The sequence below is a fragment of the Chroicocephalus ridibundus genome, chromosome 3 (assembly GCF_963924245.1).
Source record: "Chroicocephalus ridibundus chromosome 3, bChrRid1.1, whole genome shotgun sequence".
NCBI lineage: Eukaryota > Metazoa > Chordata > Aves > Charadriiformes > Laridae > Chroicocephalus > Chroicocephalus ridibundus.
This window is the reverse complement of record NC_086286.1, coordinates 125,020,570-125,042,603: the sequence shown is the minus strand read 5'-3', so window position 1 is coordinate 125,042,603 and position 22,034 is coordinate 125,020,570. Positions and strand designations below refer to the sequence as shown.

The 22,034-nt window shown below is 40.2% G+C and overlaps 1 protein-coding gene across 12 annotated transcripts in view; it reads left to right on the top strand.

Moving 5' to 3' along the window:
- Positions 1–22,034, top strand: part of PKHD1 (PKHD1 ciliary IPT domain containing fibrocystin/polyductin) — a 279,614-nt gene that overhangs the window by 130,507 nt on the left and 127,073 nt on the right. For all 12 annotated transcript variants that reach the window (XR_010070475.1, XR_010070473.1, XM_063330663.1 and 9 more), the window contains 6 exons: positions 262–395; positions 5,325–5,437; positions 6,798–6,897; positions 8,309–8,443; positions 11,674–11,809; positions 13,535–13,781. Coding sequence is in view for 10 of the 12 variants with exons in the window: in XM_063330663.1 (XP_063186733.1) it covers positions 262–395; positions 5,325–5,437; positions 6,798–6,897; positions 8,309–8,443; positions 11,674–11,809; positions 13,535–13,781 (865 nt within the window). In the remaining 2 variants the exon portion in view is untranslated. The remainder of the gene's footprint in view (positions 1–261; positions 396–5,324; positions 5,438–6,797; positions 6,898–8,308; positions 8,444–11,673; positions 11,810–13,534; positions 13,782–22,034) is intronic.

Sequence of the window (22,034 nt, the reverse complement as noted above, 5' to 3'; positions counted from 1 at the left end):
GTGTTGAGCAGTCATGGCAGTCTTTGACCATCTCATAACCATCTTCTGCCATGTGTTAAAGACAGGTTTCTAAGTGCTTTTCAAAGAGTGATTTACCCAGGGATAGTTAGCAGGGAAAGCTAATTCCCACGTGGGCCATAGCAGCAAACAGGCAGGGAAAAACCCAGCAAATTCTGTGACTTGCATAACAGAGGGTTTCCAGCTATATTTATATTTGTGTTTCTTTTCCCTTTATATATATATTTTTTTTTTTTTTTAAAGGAGAGGGACTGGGAAAGGGGAACAGAGTCTGTAAAAACATAGTGATTGGCCTTTCTGGAACAGACAGTTTATCCAACATTGAGACGCTGTCACCAGCAGGGATCTATGTCAGGGCTCCTGCCAACCACATCAAGGTAAGCAGTTCAGGTATAAAATGTAACATTTCCTTTCTAATCAAAGATCAGAAATATATGGAACCTCATTTATTTGGGAGATCATATACACAACATTTGCCTCTTGACTGAGCTGCCAGAAACTGTACTTGTGCTGGGATATTAAAACGAGTTCATATTCAAAATAAATTGTATTCATGGGCAAATTTATTGTTACTGAAAATTTTACTGCACTTGGTTCGGATGAAATATTAAAATGAGATCCTTTATCCTGTGATGCTTTAAAAAATTGTTTTATTTTCTAATGCTCATGGATTAAAAAAAAAACTGGAAAAAAATTTAGGCTCAGCTTCTACAGAATGTTTTCCCACTTTTGTCATTATATAAAAAAAAGTCTCAATTTTAATGGACTGATGAAAAACACACTACAATTCAGCAATATCAAATCCATCTCTGTCTGGATTTAAAATGACAACCTACATACAGTCCAAGATTTGCATTCCAGGGTGGAAAGGAGAATGCTCTCCCTGCTCTATGAAAATGACATTGACTGTAAAAGAAACCAAGCTTCTCTATTCTAAATAGTGATAAAATGTTGGACTCTTAAAAAGCTAACGGACTAACAACCCTCACATCAAAAAGTTGAGCTCAGTAAAAATCTTTGTATTCACTAATTCTCTGATGCTTTGTTTTAGTTCATACATTTTTTTGTCTTATTCAAGTCACTTTTGAGAATAAAGCGTCACTTTTAAGTGCTTCATGGGGAAAAAAGAAAGATTTCCAACGATTTCAAATAATTTTTTCCTTCCCAACTATTTTAAGTCTGGAATTCCATTGACACTGACCTTTCTTACCACAGCTTCAGTTGTGACAAATGCACATTTTCATAAAAAAAAAAATCCTGACCTGTTCTATTGCTAACTCACAGAACCCAAACCACTTATTAAGTGTACGTGAAGTCCTAATCGCCCCTTGGGCTTCTATTCCATGAGGAAAGAATTGCACCTAAATTTAAAGGTGAAAAAAAGACCAACGCAATTCCTATGTTAGTATGAAGACAGGAAGAAGGAGAGGACTTTTCTGCAGTTCCCTCAAGGGCATATTTATCATTTTTAAGACCGTCAAATATGGTTAAAACATCCAACAACCAGGCTGAATCACATGAATTTCAGCTCCACTAAACACAGAGTTTTGTACTATCATGCACTGACTTACCCTGGAGCTGTCTACTCGATCGCCAGTGGCTCAGCTTTTCAGAAGGTTTGCTGCAATTATCTCTACGGGCCCGTGTCAACTGACTGTGGTCGGTTTTCAGCACATTTGTTTAACTCTCTCAGTTGACATGTCTTTGTCGCTATGCCCAAAGATGCATCTGTGGCTGTGTACCCGAACATCAGGGTTAAGTCTGCACTTCAGAGATGTGCTACTCAAGGCAGAATAGCAGATGGCCCTTGAAGGGTTGCTGATAAACCTCATTGTCGGCAGTCTTTTGGAGCAGGCTATTTGAGATGTTTCAGCAGCAACAGGAAAATAGGAAGAAGTTCCTTAGCTTAAAATTGTTATTAGCTGCACTTACTGTTCTGCAGTACCAAGCAGTGCTCAGCAGAAGACATGAAAGGACATGGATATTAAGAGAAAAAATCACAGTTTTTCTAAGCAAAACACCTGTGTCTTGTGAACTTTTTCTCAGTACAATAATAAGCAGTAAATGTGAGGGATGCTGGTCCAGCATCAGCATCATAATGTTACAGTTTCAGCACCTTTTATCTGATCAAATGGCTCAAGAACTGGATATTGCTTTTTAGGTATTTATAATCTTAATTTAATAGGGAGTTTTGAAGAGTGTAACAGGAAAGACTCATCGTTCCACTGTCTGGATTCCAGGCCATGACACGGATTAAGAAACTACCTGTCTAGATTTTAATGTTAGGTCCTTGTTGGTTTTTGTGCTTGTATGTTTTATGTTTTTAAATTGCCATCTTTCGATTACTGGTTTTAAATTCACAGGCTGCAGTCTTTAAGGCAAGGGTTACAGCTAAGATAGACAGAGACCTCTAGGTCCAGACTGTGTTATATCTTCTGTTCATGATGGGTTAAACTTTCCACAGCGAGACCTGCAATAATATTTTCATAACTACTCAATTTACTTGAGAGCCTAAATTTGCATCGGTGACTGAAGAGCTTAAATTTCCTTGAAAATCAGTGGTCTCCTAAACGGTGTTGAAATTGGGACACAGCAGTCACTCAAACCTCAACCTACAAAGACGTTCAGAGACCAAATTCCCACTGGTTTCCATTTGACTTAAGCTTTTAAGTGCATTTGTGAGTTGGGGTGTTAGGTAAAATTTTAGGCCCATAAAGAATAAGTGCAAAATGATTATTACAAGGTTTGGTGTTTTTAATAAAATATGGAAGTCCTGGTTATCACTTCTTAGTGTGATAAGACAATTTCATTAGCAGGCTGGTTTCTTGCCTTTTAAATGCTATCAGCATGAGGAACTGAAGATGCACCTCTGATATTGGCTCTTTTGTTGCTGAAATGGACGCCCTATGTCCCTGGTTTTCTTTTTGTGTGCATGGAAAAAACCCAAAAAGTAGTTTTTTATCTTTTTCTCTTGGTTCTCTTGGGCGCAGTGGGTCTTGGACCTTTTGTAGTGACTTCCTATTCATAAACATTCAATGGTCTTAAATCCCGGAGCCAGCATGCAGTGCTCATGCATAACAACATACAGCATGGGTTTGAGATATTTAACAAGCATCTTCCTTTTCCTTTCTTGCCATGATGTTGAGGACTGTGAAACTGCTTAAATGAATGAATGGGGTGGAGATCAGCCCATGTTTCCGTGTCAGAGAAGTTATTGATGGTCATGTTGTTGATAAATGAATTTGTTTCCCAATATCACCCAACCCAACCGTTCTTCACAGTACCAAAGGGGTGAGGCTGAATCTGTTTGGCATCGATTGTTTCCCACCATTTCATCCCTACTGAGATCTTTTCTAAAACCTTCTGCAAGTGAGCATATGTTGAAGTGAGCCCAGTGGGGCTGCATCCTGCCAGGTTCTGAAACTGGGGGAGTGGTGCTGGGCACACTCTGCAGAGCTTTAATGTCATCTTTAAGGTCAACAGTTTGAGCCCCGGCTATCTAAAAGGAAGTTATGAAATATTTACATTAGCAATGTTGTACGGTTAAGAGACACTTAAAACGTCAGCCACTTTATTTTACTGACTTGCAATGCATACCTCCAGGTATCTGGCATGCTCAGGGAGATAATTTCTCTCTGGAATTTTGGTTGCATGGACATTCGTAATATACTGACTTCCACAAAGAATTGATTTCCACACAAAATTCCCTGCTTGCCTAAAACCCCTGCCCTCCAGCCTCTAGCTGGCTGAATAAATATGCGTTTTTTTTTCCTTATGAATCATCTGTAGAACGCATGATTGGAGTCACAAGTAAAAGATCCTGGAAATAATGTGACTGGACTGCAGAAGTATTTTGTTAAAGGAAAATGGTCTGTGTCTGCACTTTCGGAAAAAGCAGCAGTTTTACCCGGGGATAGAGAAAGCAGTGCTTTGGGTATCGATACTTCTTTGTTGCTTGACAGGTGTCAGAGATCACAACTGCAGGGAACACAGTTGGATGGGTCAGGAGAAAGTAATTGGTATATGGAGGCTTTCACCTCTAGGTCACCAGGCTTGGCTTTGATTTGGACCACCAGGGACCAAAAAGTCATTAGTGTTTTAACAGTGTCCGGTGACCTATGAATAGTAGTGGTGGGTGTCAGTCCCAATCTTAGAGAACAAGCTCTTCTTATAGCTGATCATAGACTGCCTTTAGAGAACTAGTTACCTCCAGAGAGCAATTAATCTTATCTAAGGATAGACCTGAAGAATTGCCCTCTAGACATGCCTATGCCTTATTTTCTCCTGGAAAGGGAGCCTAGGACTTACCAGCCTGGACTTCAGCATCAATTTTTTACACATCTAAGGTAGGTGAAAGGGACCATGCCCAGGTGTGCGCATGTAAACATTGCTGATAGACACCATCCAAAGCCATCTCGGTTTGGCTGCTGTCCGAATGAAGCAGGTAAAATCAGGCTTTTTCCCTAGAGTAGAAAAGCTTCTAACCCATTGTATATAGCCCACATGACCCACTTGCTACAGACTTGCTACCAAACTCCTAATTTTAAGGCCAAGCAGATATTATGTTCACTTTTTTTCCCCACCTCTTGCAATAATAACAGTTGGACTTGATGATCTTAAAGGTCTCTTTGAAGCAAAACCATTCTATGGTTCTGTGACTCATTAAGCTATACTAAATGACAACTTAAAGCACATCTTCCCATGGTTATTCACTTACCCTGTTAAAAAGAATCCAAATCAAGTAATTTACCACACATCTAAGTTTAGTTGTTCAGCCACTGACATATCCCGAAGATGTAGTTCTCTGCTTTCTCTTGATTTTTAGGGGGTCTCACATTGCAGTGGCAATGCTATTTCCTTTTACTGTATTTGCATTGGGAGATATGAGAAAGATACAGATTGAGAAGTAAATCAATACTCTGAGTAGTTTGTGATTTACCTTTCTTTCATGACACGGCCTTCCTACTTAGAAAGGATTTTATAGGGTTAAGAAGTTTTCCACACACTTACTACTTCTTGAAGAGTTATGGCAATACCATTTTTCTGTCATTTGTTTCTATTGCTTGGCCAACCCTTGTTGCCTGGCTTGAGAACAGTTTTGGGATTTTTAAGAGTGGTCCAAGGACAGAGTGAAAACAGGATGAAATCAAGGACACAGAAACAAGGAACCAGCTTCTGCCAGACAGAATTACCAGAATTTGAATGGACCTCAGTTGAGATTTCAGTTTGCATTTTTCTTAAGCTTATTTTAATTTCCAGAAATCTGTGGTAACCTTTTCTTCACAGTCACATATGTTTCTCTGCAGGGTAACACAGTGTGCGCTGCTGGGTATGGCTATTTCTTTCATCTCTCCCCTGAGGGACCATCCAAAACGCCTCTCCTGTCCTTCAGTGAGAACATAGCTCATTCCTGCACAAGGTACTTGGGGACTTTTTGTTAAAGAGATTTTCCTTCAGTGCATGGTAGTGCTAACTATAATTGCAGTGGTGAGCAGAAAAGGCTTTGGTCCTTCTTTCAGGATTTTTTTTTCCAATTTTGCACCCTTTTAGGGCATCCTCTCTTTAAGCAGAGTTCTCCACAGCAGAGCAGAATCAGCATTTGACAGCAATCAGCGATGTGGTTGTACGTGTTTTTCAGGGCCTGATCCTAAATGCTTTCCTTAAGAGTTTCAATGCAGTCCTTTCTTCCTTGTTTACAAGCCTGATTTGTGAACTTGCAGCATTTCCAGTGATTTTAACAAGCTCCTTCAATTTACCCCCTTGTTTAAATGATCCAGATGTAGTTTAAGGTGCCATATTTAACATATTTCCTCACCAACCATTTAACAGCAAAGTACTGAAGCACGCGCTCATGTGTTAGATTTAAAGCTCATTTTCAAAGCATACCAGACGTTTTGAGCAGAAGAGGGTGTGCAGGAGAACAGGTACATGATTTCTTTCTTACTCTCCTCCTTTAACATCTCCTGCAGGCCACCATTAGAGACATGATACTGGCTTAGGCAATCTGGAGTGGTGTTTCTGACCTCTAGATGCTTCATATCATAGCAGCATGAACACTCAACTTTTAGAGTTCGGCTTCTGATTAAGTGGATTGAAGTAGAGACTAAGCACTTTGTAGTCTGACGGGATAAAAGGGGCTGTATGTGCGTCAGACATTACATAGAACGTCCAGGAACAGATATTCACTAGAGCTTTTGCCAGTACTTCCTTAAAATAGTGGTGATAGTAAAAAATGACGTTGTGCTAAAAGTCAGTGGACGAAGTCACTGTAATTTTGAGGAAATCTGGGTATGAATCTGGATTTAAAATCCCTGAGAAGGTCAAACCAAGGGCTGCATTCAGGAACATGTACATTTGTGTTGTGAACCGGAATAATTTGGAATGTACTCCACGTTGGCTGAATCCAGGATCTAGAAAAGCCTTATCTGTCCAGATTCATGTTGGGCTCATCTGAAGCCAACAGAGGTTGAAAGCTCCTAAGCATGGTGAGGGTGTTTTGCAGCGAGAACCTGTAAGTGGTTCTGTACACTGGTTGTTAGCCCTGGTGTGGCTAATTCTGAAAATACTTGAAAAAAGAAATTTTAAGTATGATCTCTGGCATGATTCGATGCCCAAAATGAATATTTGTTATCCACCATGGATTAAATTATCGATAAAGTCTCACGCAGAGAACTGTTACGGATTTAAGATTTAAGATATCAAAATGATGGCTGGGAAAATCTGCTTGTGAATTCATGCACTGGAAAGAAACAGTCTCCTTTGCTTTCTTTCCTAAACAGGTATGGGTTGCTGGTGTACCCCGAATATTTGCCAGACAGCCCAAACAGACCTGTTCAGTTCAACAGCTTCACCGCTTGGAGCAGCCAAGGTGGAGCACAGGTACGTTTGTTGTGATGATCCTGTGTGATGTTGTCATGGTTTAACCCCAGCCAGTAACTAGGATCATGCAGCCGTTCACTCACTTCCCTGCTCCCCCCACAAGTAGGGAGGGGAGAAGAGGGAGCAAAAGGAGACAAAAAACTTGTGAATTGATATAAAGACAGTTTAATCCAACAGTAATGGAAGAGAAAACCAATAAAAATGGTAAAAGAATATACAAAATAAAGTGATCGTAGAATCATAAAATAGAATCATACAACGGTTTGTGTTGGAAGGGACCTTTAAAGACCATCTAGTCCAACCTCCCTGCAATGAGCAGGGACATCTTCAACTAGACCACTTCACTTTCTAGCTATTGTAGCTCCCTATTACTTAATCTGATTTAAAAACCCACACCACCCTTTATTATCTGATACTTTCTGCCCGTACTGGTGCTTAGAGGCTGTGATCCTCTTGACATCCCCATCTGATGACCTGAACAAGTTGTATGTGTTTCTCTCTAAGGCCTGTTTTCTAGTCTAACCCATCCTATGGCTCTTCCTTTGAAGCCATCCGATATTTCAGCGTGTTTTTTCAGACTAGTGCATTCTCTTTCTGGAAAAGCCTATTTGTATGAAAAGAAATAAAACAAAAGGACAAGAGGAAACAGCCTCAAGTTGCACCAGGGGAGGTTTAGACTGGATATTAGGAAAAATTTTTACACTGAAAGAGTTATTAAGCATTGGAACAGGCTGCCCAGGGAAGTGATTGAGGCACCATCCCTGGAGGTATTTAAGAGACGGGTAGACATAGTGCTTAGAGATGTGGTTTAGTGATGGTTTTTGTCAGAGTTAGGTTGATGGTTGGACTCAATGATCTGAAAGGTCCCTTCAACCTGGGCAATTCTATGATTCTCTGAAAAGGATGTTTTGCAGTATTGGTTTTGTGGTTATCATCTCTGCTAACTTGTAATTTCTTTGTATGTTACTGACCTAGCACACATTAATAACTAAGTTTATTCTGCTTCTTCCATGGGCTCCCTCTAGGAACAGTCTTCTTGCCGTTAGGTGACTGTAAGCAATACGTCTGGTTATTTTCAATGTAGCATCTTTCTGCTACAAACATTAATTTCTTTACCCTATCCCAAAAATTTAGAGCACTTCTACCCTGTCTATAAGTGATTCTCAGTTCTGATTTTCTTTCATACTGTTCTTTTTTCTTTTAACATGAAAATAAGTTAACAGAATGTAAAGATTTTTGTATTACTAATTAAAAACAGAAACTGGATATTAAGGGAGATTCTTAAATATTAAATATACATTCAAAATTTTTATGTGTTTTTGCTGTTCCCCTTTCTATTGTATTGTAAGGAAAGCAGAGTTATAAATCAATTTTTGTTATTATTATTTTTTATTATTCCCTTTTTATATAGATTTTTAGAAGCAGCAACCTTGAAATCCAACATTTCTGGGTTTGTGCTTGCAAAGACTTTGGCATTGAGATCGTAGAAAGCCTGGGAAACACTTCTGTAGCTGGTAGCGTTTTAATTGGACACATTGGGCAAAAGGTAAGCACTTCAGGAATTATTTCAATGTCTCTTGAGTTACACAGCTACCCTTCAAACAGGAATTAGGAGAACTAAGAACGTAACCAGAAGAACAGCTGTTGCTCCACAGCAGCTTGGGCAAAACTTGGGATTTTAAATATATATGTCATACAACTTCAGAATGAAGTTTGGGCACTGTTGTGTCTGCTTAGTCCTCTAACTGTGTTCCACTCCTTGGAAAGATGATGCCTTCAGTACTAGCACCTACAAGGGACATTGATTTGATGATAACGCGGAGAAACCTGGAGCATCAGTACCACTCTCCCAGCCTGCTGGAACCAAGGATTTTGTTGCTTCTGATGGACGCAGCAGAAGAGAAATAGCATTTGATCAGCTGGACCCTGCATAATTTTTTGGGTGCTCCATTCATACCAGATGATGATAGAGCTGAGTAGACATCAGCTGTTGAGAAAGCAGAGATCGCATTCTTCACGAAAATTCAGTATTTTTTCCAAACATCTTTTTATTTCAGTACAGAAGTTTTGAAGATTTTTTTGAAACAAATTTGAAACAAGACTTCTGATTTTTCTCTTTGAATTTGGAAGTATTAAATTTTATATTATAATGCATATTCATGTACATTCTTTATAAAACAACATTCAAAAGTAAAACCAAAATCACAGTTCTGTTCAACTTACAAGCCGAAGGATTTTAGTGAGATAAGTGTTCATTTTTTCCCTACTCGTGTTTTTTTCCAAGATTGACATAGTCTCAGAAAAAAACTTAGAATTTCACAGAACCTGAATTTTTGAGAGAAATCATAATTTCTGTTTAAACAGCCTTTTCTAACAAATTCCTACATACCTTTTGCTGTAATAAACAGACAGCATTTAACCATACACAACAGGGTTTAGTTTAGTGATTTGAGAATAATGAGGGGGAACAAGAGATTTGATTTCTATCCTAGTTAACACTTTGGTTTCCTCTGCTCTCTCATAGCATCATTGGTCCACCTGGAACAGAGAATGCTGTTTTTTAACTTGAGAATGAAAAAAGCCCTCAAAATGTAACAATTTTATTTATGCAGTAAATATGATCTTCTTCCATTATTTCTTTAGGCAAATGGACAAAGTCCTTTGGGTGTTACCAGGTTGTTAACAGATTAAGAACATGGAGAACAATGGAATTTGTGTTACAACTGGCCACAGCTGCTTGTTCATGATTTAGATGGCTTTTTTCTCCTTTGCTCAGTTTTCTACTGTTGTTTATGAAATTAATTTTCTCTCTGACTGGCAGAAAAATAGTTTTAAATGAGTTTTCTTCGGAAGCTCACAGAAAGAATTCTTTGTAGTGGGTCTATTGAAAGTATATAGCTCAGATATCAGCATGGCCTCACCAGTCCAACCTTGCAGAATCCCAATGACACGTTGAATTTCTCTTGGACACTAAAGGGTGGATGTCTTTGTTTTCGCTTTGCAGGATCCATGGAAAGACTCCGATGTTGTACTTGTTAAGAGATTTAGAGGCGCTCAGCTGTGCCTTGTTTCTTGCAGTACCCCAGGGGGGTGATTATCTTTGATTATCTCATGATAAGAGCCTCCTTGTCATAATTTACATCTTAATTTATGTAATTCTCCCTTTAATAATGAAGTCTCTTTAATATCAATTAAAACTTTATGACATTAATTTAATGGGAACCTTGGATATTCCTCTCTGCTAGCCCTTCCAGTTTTTGAAAGTGCTTTTAAACAAGATTGTTTTCTGGAACTATCAGGGCATTTAAAAACTGGGGCTTTGATCAATTAAAACATTAGTGGCAGGGCTAAATCTAGAGCCTGTAAAAGCCAAGGGAAAGACTTTCGTTAGCTTCCTAGGCATTCAGCAAGTCTCTTCCATTCTTTCATAAAGCAACTCATCGCCCTTATGGGGCCCTTTGAGGAAAAACATTTCTTCCTGAAAAACCAAGAGGTCTGAGACAGGTGACACAAACTAGGGAGCAATTGCCATCTCACATCCTTCTTCTATTTGCTGTCTACTTAAATAAAATAAAATAACTAAAAAAAAACAAAAAACAAAGATAGAAATGGGAGTGGGATGGAAGAACAGGCAAATGTAAGCGAAAAACTGATAGAGTCTTTCTGGCCAACTTGTTACCAGAAGCTTTTTACTTCTGCTTAGCGGTGACTTGGAAGAAGATCGTCCAAGAACTAGGACCATCACCTTGGGTGTTTTGGCCTCAGGCTAAAAAAGGTGATGGATCTACTGTCTCTTAATGAGACTGAAGATAGCACCATCTCGTTGAAGTGATAAACTATTTATAAGAGTCCATTTCTTTCTCCATTTTCATTTAAAGAGGATGTTTCCACAGAGGGTGCATTTCTTGATTGGTTCTCTACTGACACTTTTGAAAGTTGTTACACAAAAGGGTTTATTGGCTTCAGAAAGAGCATCACGCATTCCTGCCAGCCCTTTCCCCTCCAGCCTACCCACTAGCTCTGAGCACATCCTTCTTCCCAGCCTGTCTCCGAGAGAAGTTGGCAGAGATGTGCACTTCCCCTGTGTCACGGCCTACAATCAATCACCACAAAATCTAGTTTGTCCAATGTGTTTCCCATCACTTGTGGGTTTTGCTTTTCCTTTTCATGTCTTATGTTTTCTCCTGTGTCTCACTGATATACTTAACTTCTTGTTGTTCTGATGGACCCTGATGTCAACCAGGGCTTTGAAGAGAGCCCAGCTTAAGTGCTTTCCCCCACCCTCAGCCACACACAAGGGCTTTGTGTCTCAGCAATCAGGTTTTTCTTAGAACTTAAATTAGGATGATTAACTTCGTAGAGTAGTGAAATTTCCTGCCTGCTGGACAAGACAAGTTAAAGTAAAAGGCACTGTAAGCAAATCTGCTCACTGTTCCTTCCAGGTGGATTCTTTCTTCCCAGGGAACGTGCAATTTCCTTTTCCTTTGAATGTCCAACCTTTACTAATATGCAAAAACCTGGACAAAGCAAAAAAGGCAATCGCTGCCCTGAATGTAATACTATCACGTACTGTAAAAGGTGAATTAAACAGATGTTACCTGTCAGAATTTGCAAAGCGATAGCTTAGATCTGTCCTTCAAACAGCGTACATTGCCCCACAACCGTGAGCTTGAGTGCAATCACATCCGTGTGTCCAGCTGCTGCATCCTGGATTCATTAAACTTGGAGATTCATACAGGGATATGTTTCCCAGTGCTCTTCATTTCTTTATTGCAGGATAGGACCTGCATGTCAGCAGGACTGAAAACTCCCAAAAGATACCAGCTATTCGTCTCCAACACAGCTTTCAGGAACTTTGATGTGAACACTTGTGCAGCGATGAGGACTTGTTCTGGCTGTTACCAAGGACAGGGTAAGTCAGATTTACGCTTATTTATCGGGGTTTACACAGTCCCTGGCTTCCTCCCATCTCAAATTCATCTGTTTAGAAGTTCATATTATCCACTGACAACCATTGATAGATATTTCAGCTGAAGCCCACAAAAAGCACCTTATAATGATGAAGAGTTACTGGCCCCAGTTTTTCTTCTCTAATCTTGTCACTGTGTTTGCAGTAGGTGCAGTATCAAGGGATAGGTTTTGAGGTATTTGCGTACCTGCTCTCCTTAGGTTTCACTGCACTAAGTAGTTTTCAAAAGTGTCACTCTGTTTCACTTCCCCAACTGTGACAGAAGGATAATAGCTCTTCCCCATTCACAGGGAGGTGGGGCATGAGATGACGATACGTAGATGCAAGATAAATACTGTGTGTGAAGTGCAGCTCAGATGAACGGAGAAAATCCCTGAACTGGGATTATAGAGATATCCATAACAACCAGTCCTCAACAATACTCACTGTCTTTAGCCTGTACATTTTGCTGACACTGCTGGAGGGCTGAACCAGAGCCTTTAGCTGCTTTGCTCTGCATGGGCTGAGGTTGCAGGTTCTCTCCAATCTCCCTTGGAAATAGATTCATTGCTTAGTTGAAGCCACATACCACACACATTTTTAGGACTAAGGTAGCCTTATTTTTGCACTGATTTCATTTTCTCAGTGTAAGGGTTTTTTATACACAGACTTGTTACTGCTACTTCATTTTAGGAGGTAAAATTTCAAGAGTGATGATTTGTTTAATAGCTATGACAGAACCTCACAGAATTTCACCAAGCTCCTACCTCAGGCCAGCCTAAACCTTAGGTGAATTTGCCTAAGATAACGTGTAAATTAAGCATCCTTTTGAGCTTTGAAGAGGTACCCAAAGGCTCTTTGAAGAATGTTCCAACTGCAATTACCTCTTAAATATATTTATATATAAACTTATACTGCCCTACAATAACATAACAGAGAAAAAGACTTCAGGAGGTGAGATCAAAGGACAGAGGGAATAATAAAATCTGACTCAGAGAGGCTACAACTGACAATATGATAGTCAAATAGTAACCAAATGTGGTGCATGAATGCTCATGCCAAAGCTGCCTTGTTATGGTCCATGGGGCAATGATTTTCTGACACTTATGGAAATATTAATCTGTTCAAAAACTTCCTCTGTTCTGTATGAATATTCCTCCTTTTGTAGCTATCTGCATCACAGTAGTGTAAAGATCCTCCAGCCACACTTTTCAGCCAAGGCTTTATTGTGCCAGGTGCTGTACACATGCACACAGGTATATTTACACAAACATAAACAGTCCTTATCTCTAAAGAATTTATCTTATAAACAAGGCAGAAAGGATCTATAAGAATTGCTGATTTGGGGACTGCAACTTTTGGCAGTGGGACTTGCGAATAAGCATTTGGAGTCACTGAGGAGATGCCGGTAGGGCCAGGAGCAGCACCTGGATCAAAGGAGTCTGTAACCACAAGTTCTTTCACAACAGGGCACTGGACAGGTGGGACCTGGCCATAGCATGGCAGTGGCAATTCCTACAACCATCTCTGTTTATTTATTTATGTTCCTGAATCTCCCCTTCTTGACTAGGCAGATGTTTTTCCAAAGCAAAGATGAAATGAAGCTAGTCTCCTTTTCTCCAGAGACGTCTTCAGGCCTATTACTTGAAGAGGTCAATCTGTTTCTGAAATGCTGTTTGTTTCCCCCAGGTGGGTTTACAGTGAGAACGGAACGTCTGACCTTCATCAACTCACCTTTCCAAGTGTCCTTCCCTTTTCCTCACTCTGCCATCCTGGAGGATCTTGACGGCTCTATCACAGGGCAGAAAGGAAGTCGACTCGTCCCTTCCACAGATATCCTGGCAGTATCTTGCAGAACCAGTGCAAACTTCAGCCAAGCTTCTAGTGTCAGTGTTTGTGGCAGCGACATTGTTTTCCACCGTATGTCTCTTCATTTGTAAGTAAACATTCCACTTCTGAAAAATCGGCATGGATGTTGCTTGCTATGTTTTATATTGAGAGAGCTTCTGGTTCTGAATTGGAGTCCCAGAACTCTTCCCTGCTGGGTCCTAAACTAGGTCAAAAGCCTGAGCGCTGGCATACATTAGTCGGTGTTGTTATCCATGTGATCTCTGGAATTAGTTTTGTTCTAGCTACTTGTCTTCGCCCAGATAGTTCTCAGGCACGGTTTGAGAGAGAGAGCAGAAGGACCGTTCCCAACTGGAAATTTGGATGTAGTCATCATGGTTTTGGGAGGGAGCTTTGTTGCATGGACAGCTATGAGAATTATGTATGCAAGTTGGCCTCCAGGCCAGAGGTCAGTCTTTGATTTATTTCTTTACTAATTTAGATATGGCCTGCCCAATTTCATGTTTTTTTCTGATGTTCTCTGCAAGCTGCTTATCTTTCTTATCTTAGTATCCTATCTGTAGTCTTGATTCCTGTCCAGAGGCAATTCTGGCAGTGTTAAGTGGGCCTTTAAGTGGAGGCTGTGATGTATTGCTATTTTGTCACTCTTCAAATTAGCAGAGGGGCGTAAACTGGCCTTTGTAGAAATAATAATCCAGCTCAAGGTGGGCATGGATGTTTAAAATGAGACTGATGGCCAACCCCAGACAGAAGAGATTTAGTGGGAAAATTGCAAACTTTGGAAGATTTTCCAAACTCTGATATATAAAATGCTTCCAGGTCATGAGAGAAACACCTCAGTTGTTAATAAGATGTAGTCTTAAAAAAAAATTTTAAAGAGTTTGAATTTAATTAAATTTTAAGTCAAGTTCTGAGAGTGTTTCCTTTTATGCTCATTGTGAGAGATTTCCTCAAATGCTCCCAAAGAATAAGTGGTCATGAATAGGATAGATTTCATGTTTTAGGCAGACATTTGGGAATTCCTGGCATAAAAAGAAAGGGTGTGGAAAAGGCTTTTAGTGATCTAAACACGACTCCTACTTTTCTTCCCATGCCCATCTTCTCTTCCCAGCTCAACATTTCACTTTTCTTCTTTTTTTGAAGTACAAGCCTGAACCATTATCCATTTTTGCAGTTTAAGATTAGTGGTACACAGGCAGAAATCCTGAAGTGCTCTGTCAGAAGGCAATTAATAATTCACATCTGTCTTATAATTTGTGTTTTAGAAGAAGGAGGAAAAAAACTCCCTTCCCAAATAGGAAAAAAAAAATAATCACTTGTTCCATTGAAGGGGAAAACTATAAGACCTTCAGCTACCTGCAGGCTTTGCATGTTATCACTCTTTCTCATAACAAAGACAAAAGTCTGCAGTAAATTAAGAGTTGGGAATCATTCTTATTTAACAAAAAGGGTACTGGGTAGAAGACAAAATACAACTGTGCTAGTTCTCTTTCTGGACCATTTAGACATGAGTTCTTAGGAAAATCAATTCCCTTTCTAATCTGTGTTTACCTTGACTATATGGACTACCAGCCCTTTGGATCAATGCTGTGCAGGTGGATGGAGCTTCTCACAACATTGCCTGTAGTTTGATTTGAGTCCTTTTGGATACTGCCACAATGTAAATGTTAATAATTCATGCTAGCTAATGTATTCAGTACACCTTATTCCTCCTTGCATCAAAAGGTATTTAAGGAGTGACTACAAACAGGAGTTCAGCTTCACCATTGCTGTTGAACTCTGGAAAAGCTTGAGCCCTGACCTAAACTTTGTCTTCCCCAGTAAATTGCTTAAGAATTTTAGATTAGTCATATCAATGACCAGGTGCTTCTCAATCAACCTTTTATTTCAAGCAAGTTGTCTTTCTTTCCCTTCTTTGTTCTTCATCTACACAAGCTGGGAGTCAACTTACATCAAAGATCCTTGGCAGTCTGAGTAGCAGAAGCCAGCTGTTAGCCTGTCCCTTGAGTAACCCAAGACACTAAGACCATCCTCTTGTGTTTCTTCCAGATCTTCTCCCCTAGGTAGGTCCTACCAGCCAAATCACCATCATGTGCAGTTGAAAGACTGTCAGCATGAAGCCAAGCAGAGCAGGCAACAGCCTGTATTCAAAGCAAAGAGTCAGGGAGGCTTCAGTCACACGGAGAGAGCTCCAAAATGGACCTGATAGAGGAACAGGGTAGGGAATGAAAGGAGCTGGAGAGGATGAAGGAAGAAAGTCAATTAATAAAGTATCCACAGCATGACCAGAGAATGAGGGGGTGGAGGGAGAAACAGAAAGGGTGAATTTTGTCCAGATGTATTTGAAGAGTGTTCACAATAAAAAGGGAATAGTTTAGGATTAAGGCAACAAAACATGACTAGGAAGAATTGGCAGAGGTTGAGTAGGGAAAATAAAGACAGGTGGGTGACAGGAAAAATTTCCTAACAGTGAAGTCTCTTGGATTCATCTAATTTCAGTAAAAAGATGAAAATATTGTTACTTGGCTTTCTTTAGTTTCTCATGAGCAAAGAATTAAAAATCACTCTGGAAGAAATCTTTCTGTTGTGTTCTACCAGGCCCTGGAATATGCGACCTGTCAGATCTGCAACTTGTTAGTTGTACTTACTCCTCGTGGTAAGCCCTGGAGTCAGTAAAACAGGGATGCTATCCAAACCAGGGGTAAAAAACAGATTACAAGCTGCTGAGCCCAAGCCTTAAGCACTGAACTCACTTTTGCTAATCATCAGGACGGAGTAATAGCACAAGAGCATCCTCATTTTGGCATGAAGTCACGCTGTACAAGGAGAAGGTTTCAAGCAATAGCAGTAAAACAGTCTTATCCCCTGCGCTCAGTAGCTCTCTCTTGGTCTAGAGTGGCACCTTCTATGGGCTCCTCAATAAAAAGCTCGAGGGGCTTGAGACTGTGGGGTTTTTGCTTCTCTTGAGTTTCAGGGATGGACTCCAGATCCCAAAATCTTAAAAACTGAGGCAAGTAAAGGATTTTGAGAGTATGGCAACCTCTATCCCAGCAACCTCGATCTCATTACCTGACCCTGAGGGCAGCTGGCAAGGCTTGGCCATGGCCATGTTATTAATCTACTTAACCTCCAAAACATGAGGGAAGTTCCACCAGTGCTACCTTTTAGGAAAGATCCCCTGCCTGGGAGCTGTCTGGGACAGAGATGGTCCATGCAAGCTAAAAGCACGTCTGGGACCATTCGAATTATTTAAGTTACAATGTGGGCAACTGAATTCAAGTGACTGACTCTTTATCTTTGTGCTGTTTAATTTCCCAAAATGTATGTAGTATATTGGCACTTTTTTTCCCCTCAAACATATGTTTGGGGAAAAAAAAAAGTTTTTTTGTGAGACAAAAACCCTAAAAGCCTTTTTTTAAAAATGAAAACAAGTATCTTGAGCATTTCTTGGCTCTTTGACCTGAACTGCTTCACCCAACAACTTCCAGGGCAACGGGGATCCATTTCCAAACTTGCATTGCTGTAACAAAAGCCCTCTTCATGAAGTCCAGTTGAAAGTTAAACTAATGTGTCACTTAAGCACCCTTTAAAGAGGGTTTTTATGTCTTTTAAAAATGTAATTGAAGCTTATAAAAGTCTTTATAAATTTATATGTGAGAAAGTTATTGAGTAGTCTGAAGAACAGCTTATGCCATGGCACAGCACAGCATGGCTGCAGGCTAGATACGGCTGCTCCAAATGCCACCGCTCCCCATATTATCATGAAAATATGAGTCTCTATTAATATTAAAACAAATTTTCATTAAAAAATTGTCATAACATGATTAAGTGACTTTAAAAGTTTCTTCACATTATGCATAATTTTTACAAGAGGAGAGCATTAGAATAATCGGCAGCCAGGCAGCACCTTGCGGCAAAGGGGACTCCAAACACTTTGCGGCTACGCACACCAGAAGGAAGTTTGCCTCTTGTTCCCTTTCATTTGCTTTCCCCTCCTCACTGCAGAAACCTGGGACTTACTCAGTACCAGTCTTGTAGTTCAAGCTTTTTATTGCTTCCCTCTTCTTAGTCTGCTCCAGAGGAAAAGATTAACATTCTTCTTTATAGCCTTAATTCTTAAATCTGGTCTAATATCCTCTCCTGTAGTGCATGTATTCAGTTGCTGCAAACCCAGCCGCTGCTGATGGGTTAGTGTGAAAGGAATAGCATACCCCCTACCTCCATGTCTTTGAGTCTTGAAGAGAGTTCAAATGGTTACTCCAGTTTTGCTTTTCCTTTGATATTTACTTAGTGTGGTGCCTTCAGATGAACACCCACCTGCTGGGAAACACCCTTACAATCACTCTTCTTCTCTCAATGTGTGCATGCTCAGTTGCTCTCTGGTCGTGCGAGCTCCCTGGGTACATGACTGTATCCACACTTGGGGCAGCTCATACGCTCACTTGGCCTCACAACTTAGCCCTCTCAGGGCTCCCGTGGCATAACTTGGAAGGCAAATATTAAATTGTTGGCTGTTGACTGCTCAGTTAACCAACACATCAGCAAAACGTCAGAGGTTCAGCTCTTACTGCACTATATTTCTGGCATCTTGTCCATCCCACCAAAGCAGACGAGAATTTTTATTCCCAGTGTAGGACCCCTTTCCATTTTCCCTGTAGCCTGGGGTATTGGCAGCAAAGCCAGATCCTGCACAAGCTTATGAGTATGCAAGAGAAAATGTTTGCCCAGGTCTATCCCCCAGCCTGACCATTGTCTGGAATATTTCTGGGTTGAAGGAGACATATTTAGCATTGAGGCAGCAATTGCTAGCCCTATGGTTTCTTTGCTTACAAGGAAAAGGCTGGCAAGTCTGTTAGATGCTTCTTGAGGTTTGGAAAGATCCAGGTATGCCAGCTGGGACTCATTGTCATAACAAATGGATTATTAGTCCTAACGTACTAATTGGTAGAGGACTGCACGTAGGCAATGGGGGTGCAGGAAAAACATGCCCAAAGTACCAGTGTCCAGATTTTAAGATACATTTTGGAAGCTTCAGAGCTCTTCCTGACATGGGATAAACGGAGGGACAAAGTGGTCCTCCACAAGTCTTTGCTATGCTTACACTGCAGAGATGTTTGCATACCAGCCACTTTCCAACTCAGAATTTGTATCTGATTTTACTTTTCCTTAAAATACCAGACTGCAAACTATTGGGGAACTGATTTAACAACAGAAATGGGTTAGGAGGTCAGGGGTAGCAAACTCAAAAACTACCTTAAATGAAGCCATCTTAGCTTGTCAATCAATCACAACCATCTCTGCTACTGGGAGACCATCTCAATTATTCTTTTACTTCAGATTCAGAAAACCTATCCCATAGTGGCTACTCAGGGTGAGGGACAAAGATGTTGTTTTCAAAGACCTGTAGATGCAAAAACTCACTGATGGTATGTGTTAACGATATAAGGCAGATTTGAATCATGACCTTGGTCTCTCAATAAACACACACACGTTTACTGAAAACAGCTGAAAATTCTTAATTATTGGCATTTAAAATAAAATGAACTGTGTTTGGGCCCAGCATCAAACCTGGAAAGTGTTTGGTATGGTCATAATTTGGAATTAGCCTCCATTTGGCCAACAAGAAATTGGACTGTTGATATAAACATTTGGTGTCCCATTTGAAGTTCAATGCTATATTGTTTCCTGTTTTGGAGAGGGATAATCAGAATGGATTATTACACAAATGTATCAAACAGAAAGCATTTAGAGCTAAACACAGCGTCTGCCTTCATACACACAGATATGGACCCTTAGGATAAGTAAGTTAATGGTAAACATAAACAGGAGAGTTAATATTTGTTCTACTTGATGTTGTTGATTGGTTTAACAAATCCTTTGTGGCCCATATTTGTTGAGCAGTTCTGCACAATGCTCTTGAGCTAAATTACATAATAGTTCATACAATCACAATTGGTAAATTGTGGCTCAGACTGTAAAGTCCTATTCAGTAATCCTGCCATATTTCTAAAGCAAATTGCTCCTTAATTAAAACCTGCTTCAATATAAAAATACAGCCTTTTCAGTGAGTCATCCTTTTCTTTTCTTTTTTTTTTTTCCTCTTACAGTTTGTAAAGGCTTCCAGCAGTTTAAAGTGAGGGTTAATTTTGCATTAAGACCATTGCCTCCTAGTTTCTTTCAAATAAAGCCAGGGGAAGTTGAAGGGAAGGCTCTTTCCTCTGATAATGAAGCTCTCCATGTTAATGAGGCATGCAGGCTCCCTCGGATCCTCTGAATTAGAAATACCCGTGTGTGCGAGCACTCCTCTGCTTCATTAACATTAAGGAGAGGTAGATTGGTGGCTATTTAGGGCACAGTGAAATCACTGGCTATTTAGGGCAAATGGAAATGGTGCTAATTGTGGCTGGTAATTCCATTAGTAGGGTACTTCCATTTTGGTGTCTGTTTGGCGTATAGGTGAAAAAACACAAGCACACTGACATCCTTTCAAGGGGAATGTCATCTCAGGCTCATTGATTGTTGCCTTGTACCAGTTAATTTCTTCATTGAGCTGCAAAGTTTTTCAGGTTTCCCAAATTTTCATTTTGGTGTGCTGGCACTCCCTCAGGAGTAGGATATGTGTTTGTGGGTGGCAACACCTCAAGCAAGGTGTGTAAAAGGCAAGGACACAGCATCCACCTCAATGAAATCCCAGGGATTTCAGGCCATAAGATGTCTCCTGCTTCCTTTCCTTCCTGGGTCATGAATAAACTTCCAGGTGAAGGTCCTCAGAAAGGTTTTCTGGCATTAAAAAAATGGGATTTTCAAACAAAAAAATTCTCCAGTGAAGGCCCCCTATCTCTCTGTTCCAAAGACTGAGAACAATTAACTGAAAAAGGAAGTTGGTACTGTCTGAAGCAGGCAAAAATCTATCCAGCTTTAAAGTGTAGGGAGAGGGGATTCGTCTGTTAGAAGTAGGCATACTGGAAAAGATGTATTTCACTTAACTGTAGCAATCTGAAAGTTAGTTGTCTAGTTTAGGATATTTATTTGAGGTGCCTTTGTAAAATCTCATGAAGATTGGTGTGCAACAGAGTTGTATTCACACTTCATTCACTAGCTAGTGAATTCACATTCACATTCACTAGCTAATGAATGTACATGGTTAGTATGGAATTGTCACCTAACTTTCTGACAGATCTATCAGATGGCATATATCCCTCCCAATATCCCAGCAGGATTGCCCTTTCCAGGTTTTCTTTTCTGTCTTTAAAGCTTCTTGGAAGTACCGGGGAGAAGTCTCTGGGAAAAGTAATTCAAGCTGTCTCATCAGACTTCCCCAGTGACAAACAGTAAAATGAGTAAAGAGCAAAACCACATGCATTTACGTCGCTTGCTATGGCATTATGCATCTTTGTAACTCAATAAGGCAATTTTTGATGTGCAAGAGAGTTTAATGTCGCACCATATTATGTGTGGTGTGCTTCTGCTGCTAGAAATGTTGTCCTGAATACCTGCGCAGGTGCTGATAACTGTGGAAATAATGTGCTTGTTGTCGTTTACTTGCTTAATTAGCAGCCTAATATCCTGGTCCAGTTAATGCCTATAAGAGGAGGTTTATTAGTAGTACGAAAGCTGTTTAAGCCTTATAAACTCCTTCCAGTCAGTTTCATTGGTCTGCCAATATCTTCTGGTTGAGTGATTCTTTGCTGATTCACACTTCTCCTGTTTCCCACTGCTGTTTCTCAGCTGAATGTTTCTGAGTAACCAGAAAATCCTTTGCCAAAGTGACAGCCATCAGAACAACAACAAAAAAACCCCAACTGATTTTAAAACAGAAAAAGAAATATCTGCAGGCAACCCTCCTCCAAGATGAGTGCTATTGTAATTATGTATTGTCTCCAAAGCGACAAGGGGAAAAAACAAACAAAAATTGCAAATACAAACAGGCAAATTGCAGGATGACATGAGTTTTAGCGCTGTCTGTCTTGGATAAGTAAACCATATCCAGTCTGGAGGGCTGGGTAATACGTTGAGTTGTTTAGTTGTAGGGTAATACCATTTGAGATATGCTTAAAAGTGGGTTTGTGTTTTTTTTTAAGCTTAGCGTCAGCTCAAATGCCAAAACTGACTAAGTGGGCTAAAGGTGAAACTGCCAACTTGCCTTGATCCTGCAGCAGCACTTGATTCACGTATAAATCTGCTGCATTCATCTTTGTGGCAGAATCATGGCCCCAGGGTACCTTGGCAAGCCAGCAAGGCTTCTCTTCAGCTGGGAATGAGAGTTGCAGTCCTGGGATGTGTATCCCTAGCAATTCCCTATGCATAATGTGAAGAATGCAAGAAGCAGGAAAAAACTTGT